The sequence below is a fragment of the Mustela lutreola genome, chromosome 2, assembly GCF_030435805.1.
Source record: "Mustela lutreola isolate mMusLut2 chromosome 2, mMusLut2.pri, whole genome shotgun sequence".
Taxonomy (NCBI): domain Eukaryota; kingdom Metazoa; phylum Chordata; class Mammalia; order Carnivora; family Mustelidae; genus Mustela; species Mustela lutreola.
In genome coordinates this window covers 6,570,138-6,577,958 of record NC_081291.1, presented here as the reverse complement: position 1 = coordinate 6,577,958, position 7,821 = coordinate 6,570,138, and the positions used below count along the sequence as shown (strand labels likewise).

The window sequence follows — 7,821 nt, the reverse complement described above, 5'->3', positions numbered from 1 at the left end:
GGAGGCATAATACTCCATAGTGTATATGGACCACATCTTCCTTATCCATTCATCCGTTGAAGGGCATCTTGGTTCTTTCCACAGTTTGGTGACCATGGCCATTGCTGCTATAAACATTGGGGTACAGATGGCCCTTCTTTTCACTACATCTGTATCTTTGAGGTAAATACCCAGTAGTGCAATAGCAGGGTCATAGGGAAGTTCTAGTTTTAATTTCTTGAGGAATCTCCACACTGTTCTCTAAAGTGGCTGCACCAACTTGCTTTCCCACCAACAGTGGAAGAGGGTTCCCCTTTCTCCACATCCCCTCCAACACATGTTGTTTCCTGAATTGCTAATTTTGGCCATTCTAACTGGTGTAAGGTGATATCTCAATGTGGCTTTTGTCTTTCTGTGAATATCTTTATCTGTCACAGCTTTGCTGGGTAATGTATTTTTTTTTTTGTAATGTATTCTTTGTTAGCAGATTTTTCTTTCAATATTTTACATATAAAATCTCATTCTCTCCTGGCCTTCAACGTTTTGTTGAGAAATCTGCTGATTACCTTATGGGATTTCCCTCATGTTTGATGGGTCTCTTTTCTCTTGCAGCACCTCCAGAATCAGTGATCAGGGTCCAGGACAGGCAGTTGTAATGGTCAGGGTTAGCAGTGTGCAAACACCCTGCTGTGGGTGCTACCTGTAGTTTCCTATACGGTGGCACAGACAACTGTAAGTACTTGAATGGTAGTTGGGGTCAGGGGAGTGGCAGGGGTCAGCTATGGATGTGTGTGCATGGTGGTAGTGGCCAGTGATAAGGGTTGAGGTTTTCTACCCGTGTATGCACAGCTGTGGCTGCTGGGGCTGATGGTATGCATTTGCATCATGACTGATAGCCATGGGTTTGCATGGGGTTGGAGACCAGGGACAGGAAATGGACCTGGCAACAAGCATATGTGTAGCTCTGGGGGCCAGGACGAGCTGTGAGTGTGTGCTTGGTGGCCATGCTGACTTCCAGGACCAAGGCATCTGTGTAATGTGAATGGAATGGGACTCAAGCTGTTGGTCTTTGAATGTGAAATCCTGTAGAACTCTTGGCAATGAAAACTGCAGGGGGTCTGCAGCTTTTATGTTTCCTCAGTGAAGAAAGCTTCTGGGGTCATCTGTGGAGCAGATGGGGTCTGCAATGGTGAACACTTGATAAAATATGGTATATATACACAATGAAATATGATTCTTTAAAAAGGAAGGAAATCCTGACCCATGAAACTACATGGGTGAATGTTACGGGCATAAAGCAAAGTAAAATGAGCCAGTCACAAAAGGAAACTGTATGGTTCTACATGAGGTCCCTAGAGGAGTCAAAATTACAAAGCCAAAAATGGAATGGTAGTTACTAGGGGCTGGAGGAGGCAGGGGATTTGGTCTTATTGAAATGACATAGATGCAGTGTTGTATTTTATGGTGACTAACATAACACAATAGGAAAAAAAAAAAAAGGAAGTTCCATGCTACACACACACACACACACACACACACACGAAGAAATGACATAGAATTTCATTTGTACCAGATAAAGACTTTTGGAGATTGGTTGCACAGCAGTGAGAAATACTTAACATTAATGAACGACACACTTAAAAATGGTTAAGATGGCAAATTTTATGTTTATCTTTATGTTAATGTTTCAATCCTCAGTCCCCTAAAGTAAGGAATACTGTACCTTGAGACTTGTGACAAAATTAGAAAAGATGACTGTGCACACCAGTCAGAATGGCTAAAATCAACAACATAGGAAACAACAGGTGTTGGTGAGGATGCAGAAAAAGGGGAACCCTCTTACACTGTTGGGGGGAATGCAAACTGGTACAGCTACCCTGAAAAAGTATGGAGGTTCCTCAGAAAGTTAAAAATAGAACTACCTTACAATCCAGCAATTTTACTACTAGGTATTTACCCAAAAAATACAAAAATATTGATCTGAAGTGGTACATGCACCCTGATGTTTATAGCAACATTATCAAAATAGACAAACTATGGAAAGAGCTGATGTCCATCTACTGATGAGTGGATAAAGAAGATTGTGTGTGTGTGTGTGTGTGTGTGTGTGTGTGTGTGTGAGTGTGTGTGTACTCAGCCACCAAAAAGAATGAAATTTTGCCGTTTGCCACAGTATGGATGGAGGTAGTATTATGCTAAGTGAAATAAGTCAGTCATAAGACAAATACCGTATGATTTCACTCATGTGGAATTTAAGAAACAAAGCAGGTGAACATATGGAAGGGGGAAAGAGAGAGATCAGGAAATAAACCATAAGCAACTCTTAACTACAGAGAACAAACCAGGGGTTGATGGAGGGAGGTGGGTGGAAGATGGGCTAGATGGGTGGTAGGTATTAAGGAGGGCACTTGGGATGAGCACTGGGTGTTCTGTGTAAGTGATGAATCACTGAATTCTGCTCCTAAAACCAATATTGAATTTTCTTTTAAAGAAGATTTCATTTATGTATGTATGTATTTATTTATTTGTTTGAGAGAGAGGAGAAAGAGAGAGCAGGAGCAGGGGGAGGGGGGGTGAGATGCAGACTCCATGCTGAACAGGGAGCCTATGGAGGACGGGATCCCAGAACCTTGAGATCATTACCTTAGCCGAAGGCAGATACTTAAATTGACTGAGCCACCCAGGTGCCTCAACTAACTTGAATTTAAATAAAAACTTGAAGGAAAAAAATATGTGACTATGAAAACCTAAAATGGGAGTAGCAGGTTTGAGTTAATCAGAGAACTTTCACAGAGAATAGATTAGAATCTATTGTGTAAAATGTATTGTATATGCTCTGTGTATACACGGTTAAGATTAATGTTCAGGAAACATTTAAAGACTCAGAGAGATAAACTTTTTATTTATTTATTTGAGGGGGGGCTATATTTATTTATTTATTTGAGTGAAAGAGAGCATGGGAGAGGAGAAGCAGACTTCCCATAGAGTGGGAGCCCAATGTGGGACTTGATCCTGGTACTCCGGGATCATGACCTGAGCCAAAGGCAGTTGCTTAACCAACTGAGCCACCCAGATGCCCCTAGAGTGTTTGCATTTTTATAATAATGTAGCTATGCTGTTATTTTTTTGTAGCTATGTTTTTAAATATTTATACACTATATACAATCTAAGAATACATATAATATACATATACATGTGTATATTAAAATATACATAATATATAATATGTATATATATACATAATATATATAAACATGCACAGTGTACTCTCACACCCCAAATAGGTATCAGAATTCCTGATGTCATTGATTCGTTAGCAATATCGTTGTCCATAACTGAGAAAAGAAGACTCTTATCCAATTAGAGAAGGATGGTGTGTCCACATTTCCAAGAATTTGAAATCGAGATGAGTAGAAACAGGTGGAGAGAAGTACATCATGGCTCTGGGCCTCACAGATTTTGGTCTTGAAGGATTTGCACTTGCTTGGGATCTCAGTGACAATGAAATTGTTTGATTAATGAGGAGCTTTGGAAATTGAATCTCTAGGGATACAGAGACTGCAGTCTGCTTGTGACCACTTATTTCAGTAATCCTTCCCATGAAAAGTAGTAGCATAATTGGACCTCCTCCCACAGAAGATCCTTTTTGTTCGGGAGCCTAGGTCTCATTCAGTCCCTCTGCCCTTTCTGAGTACAAATCTCCCAGATGGCACATTCAGGGGAAATGTCAGTCATCATTCCACTGTGAAGCCAGCCAGGTAACCTACATGGATATTTGGAAATGAGCGCAGGTGTTTTACTACAGGTTCATCCAGGGGAAGTCATGACGAGAGTACGTGTATCAGATGATTAGAACCAAGTCTTCCAGGGTCCACCTGCCTGTCATTCTCATCACATCTTCTACTTTGCACCAATCTCAAGTACCTCCATTTACTAATGTACTCACTCTCTAGTTTGGCCAGGGCCATTTCTTAATGAGTGGAAATCTGCTCTTTTGGGAAAAATAAGATGACTATTAGACAAGTCTCTGACATTTATTTACAATTTTGTGGAAGTGAGAGGGCAGGAAATCTTTGGTAAAGTTCACTTTATCTTCCCATTCTTGGTTCTTGACATACTATCTCAGTTGCTTGTCTCTGAGGTCTCCGGGGATCCAGACAGAATCTTCAGCTGCCTCCCCAGTCTGTTTCTCTTTATAAAATTACCAAATGTTTCAAATAACCAAAATGATAGAGTCAATATTTTTAAAATGCCTAGCTGTTAACCGTGTGGGAATTAATGGATGGCATTTTGCTGTATCAGCTTAAGGTTTTTGTTAAAGGATAATATGAATATAAAAGGCACCTATTTCCTATCCCTCTCTACTAGTCTCCATCCCATCCCAAGGCAGTGTTTGTCTCTGGTGATGCTTCTCCTGCTGGTCTAGAAAACATACATTTGGTTGTGCTGTCACTCCACCTTCTCTGTCAGATTCATCAACAACATGGAACTCAGAAACAAAACAGGGGTTTCAGAATTCCTTCTTATGGAAGTGACAGAGGACCCAGAATTGAAGCCCTTTCTCTTCATTCTGTTTCTGTCCGTATACCTGGTCACCATCCTGGGAAACCTGCTCATCATCCTGGCTGTCATCTTGGACTCCCACCTCCACACGCCCATGTACTTCTTCCTCTCCAACCTGTCCTTTACTGACATCTGCTTAAGCACAACCACCGTCCCAAAGATGCTGGTGAACATCCGGGCACAGAATCAGAGCATCACTTATGCAGGCTGCCTCACACAGATCTACTTTGTCCTGGTTTTTGCTAGTCTAGAAAGTTTTCTCCTTGCAGTAATGGCCTATGACCGCTATGTGGCCATTTGTCATCCACTGAGGTACACAGTCATTATGAACTCCCACCTCTGTAGCCTGATGGTTCTACTCTCCTTCTGCATTAACATTGTGGATGCCCTGGTGCACAGTCTGATGGTGTTACAGCTGACCTTCTGCACAGACCTTGAAATCCTTCTCTTCTTCTGTGAAGTTGTTCAGGTCATCCAGCTTGCATGTTCTGATACCCTCATCAATAACATCCTGATATATTTTGCAATGAGCATATTTGGTGGTATTCCTCTGTGTGGAATCATTTTCTCTTACACTCAGATAGTGTCCTCTGTTTTGAGAATGCCATCAGCAGGTGGAAAGTATAAAGCTTTTTCCACCTGTGGGTCTCACCTGTCAGTTGTGTCTTTGTTCTATGGGACAGGTTTGGGGGTGTACATTAGTTCAGCTTTCACTAACTCTTCCAGAAACACTGCAGTGGTTTCCATGATGTACACTGTTGTCCCTCAAATGATGAACCCCTTCATCTACAGCTTGAGGAACAGGGATATGAAGGGAACCTTGAGGAAACTCATGGGCAAAATGTCACTGTTTTTTCAGGAGTGTGTTGTTTAATTTCCACATATTTGTATATTTTCCATTTGTTCTTCAGTTACTGATTTCTAGCTTCACACCATGGTGATCAGAAAAGACACTTTGAATGATTTCAGTATTTTTAAATTTACTGAAGCCTGCTCTGTGGCCTAACATAGATCTATCCTGGGGAATGTGCCATGTGTTCTGGAGAAGAGTGCATTTTCTACTGTTGTTGGATGGAGTGTTTACATGTATCTGTTAGGTTTTGTTTGTTTATACTGTTTTTCAAGTTCATTTTTTGGGGGCAGGATTTTTTTTTTTTTATTGAACTGCAGTTGACACACAATGTTACATTAGTTTCAGGTATACAACATAGTGTTTTTTTAAAAAAATTTATTTTCATGTTCCAGAATTCATTGTTTATGCACCACACCCAGTGCTGCATGCAATACATGCTCTTAATACCACCACCAGGTTCACCCCTCTCTCCTCCAGAACCCTCAGTTTGTTTCTCAGAGTCCATAGTCTCTCATGCCTCATCTCCCCCTCTGATTTTTCCCCAACTCCCTTATCCTCTCCATCTCCCCATGTCCTCCATGTTATTCCTTATGCTCCACAAGTGAGTAAAACCATATGATAGTTGACTCTCTCTGCTTGATTTATTTCACTCAGCATAATCCCTTCCAGTCCCATCCAGGTTGATACAAAAGTTGGGTCTTCATCCTTTCTGATGGAGGCATAATACTAAGTTCATTATTTCTTGCCAGTCTATCCAGGGTCACTAAGCATTGTTGAATATGATGTATTGAAGTCTCTTTAGTATTATGGGGGAAACACGTATTTCTTACTTCACTTCTGTCATGTTTGCTGCATGTATTTTGAGGCTCTGTTGTTTGGTGTATGTATGTTTATAATTGTTATATTGTCTTGATTACTGACTTTTTAATCTGTATTTCTGTGTATCTGTTTATCTATTTTCCATCTTGCTTCCTTTGTTTATTTTAACAGTTTTGACTTAAAGTCTATTTCTGCCCCCCCACCCCAAGATTAGCTCTCCTTTGGTGACTATTTGCCTGGCCTATATATATTTTTTTTAATTTGAAATCTATTTGTGTTTGTGAAGCCATAATGAGTCTTTCATAAACAGCCTATATTCACACCATGTTTTCTTTATCTTTCTTCCAATCTCTACCTTTTGACTGGAGAGTTTAATCTGCTTGGGTTTGAAGTACTCACTGGTAAGGCGATACTTAATTCTTCCATTGAAATTTTTATTTTATTTATGTCTGAAACCTTTTTTTTTCTTTATTTCTTCCATTACTGCCCTCCTTGCTGCCTTGTTGATTTTTTGTAGTGAACATTTTGGATTTTGTTCTCATTGCCTTTTTGGAATATATCCAGATAATTGTCTTTATGGTTACCATGGGCATTACATTTAACATTCTAAGTTTATAAAACTCTAGTTAGAATACATACCATTTTTATTTCAATAGCATACAAAACCTCTGCTCTTATATTGCTTTGTCTTTATGTTAAAAATACAATGCTGTTTTTTTATTTGCCCACACATTTATCCGAAATCTTAATTTTTTTTTTTCATACAGAATTGAGTTGCTATTTAGCTTCTTTTCATTTTAACCTAAAGGACTCTGTTAGATATTTTCATAGAGCAGGTTTAGTGATATTTAACTCCTTCAGCTTTATTCTTCTGGGAATGTTTTATTTCTCCCTCATTTTCAGAAGGAACGTTTTGTCAAATATAAAATTCTTGGTTGTCAGTTTTGTTTCAACACTTTTAAATATGTCATCCCACTACCTCTCAGCTTCATGGTTCTTGTGAGAATTGGTTTTTAATCTTATTGAGGACCTCTTGTATGTGTGGAGTTGATTTTCTCTTAAGTTCTTGTATATGATGATCACCTTTCAAGTTTCTCTCTTTCCCTTTGCTTTGCTAGTTTGATGATAATGAGCCTTAGTGTTAGTATCTTTCAGTTATCCTTCTTGGAGTTCACTCTGCTTCCTAGTTTTTTAGGTTCATGTCTATTACCCTGTTTGGGGAGTTTTTGTTCATTTTATTCTCAGTTACTCTTCTGTTTCTCTTCTCCTTCTGGCACTCTCATAATGCATATGTTTTTTACACTTGATGGTGTCTCACCGGTCCCTTAGGGTCTACTCACTTTTCTTCATTCTTTTTTCTTTCTGCTTCTCAGACTCAATATTACAATGTAATGGCTCTGGGTATGATAATCTCCCCCAGATTTTGCTCTTTTCCACAGTTTTATTGAGAAATAATTGACATATATCACTGTATAAGTTTAAGGTATACAGCAAGATGGTGTGTTTTACATATATTGTGAAATGATGACCCCAGTAGGTGTGTTAACATCCATTATCTGATATAGACACAGTCAAAAGAAAAGAAAAATATTTCCTCCTTGTGATGA

At 39.3% G+C, this 7,821-nt stretch overlaps 1 protein-coding gene across 1 annotated transcript; it reads left to right on the top strand.

Annotated features, from left to right (window-relative positions):
* The first annotated feature begins 4,444 nt into the window (after positions 1–4,444).
* On the top strand, positions 4,445–5,416 carry LOC131823475 (olfactory receptor 7G1-like). Its single transcript, XM_059159875.1, has one exon. It carries the CDS (start codon positions 4,463–4,465, stop codon positions 5,414–5,416), a length of 954 nt encoding a protein of 317 aa, XP_059015858.1. The 5' UTR covers positions 4,445–4,462.
* Positions 5,417–7,821: the final 2,405 nt, after the last annotated feature.

Bases quoted from the DNA above. Each gene is read 5' to 3' on its own strand.
- LOC131823475 (XM_059159875.1), top strand. From the start codon at position 4,463: ATGGAACTCAGAAACAAAACAGGGGTTTCAGAATTCCTTCTTATGGAA.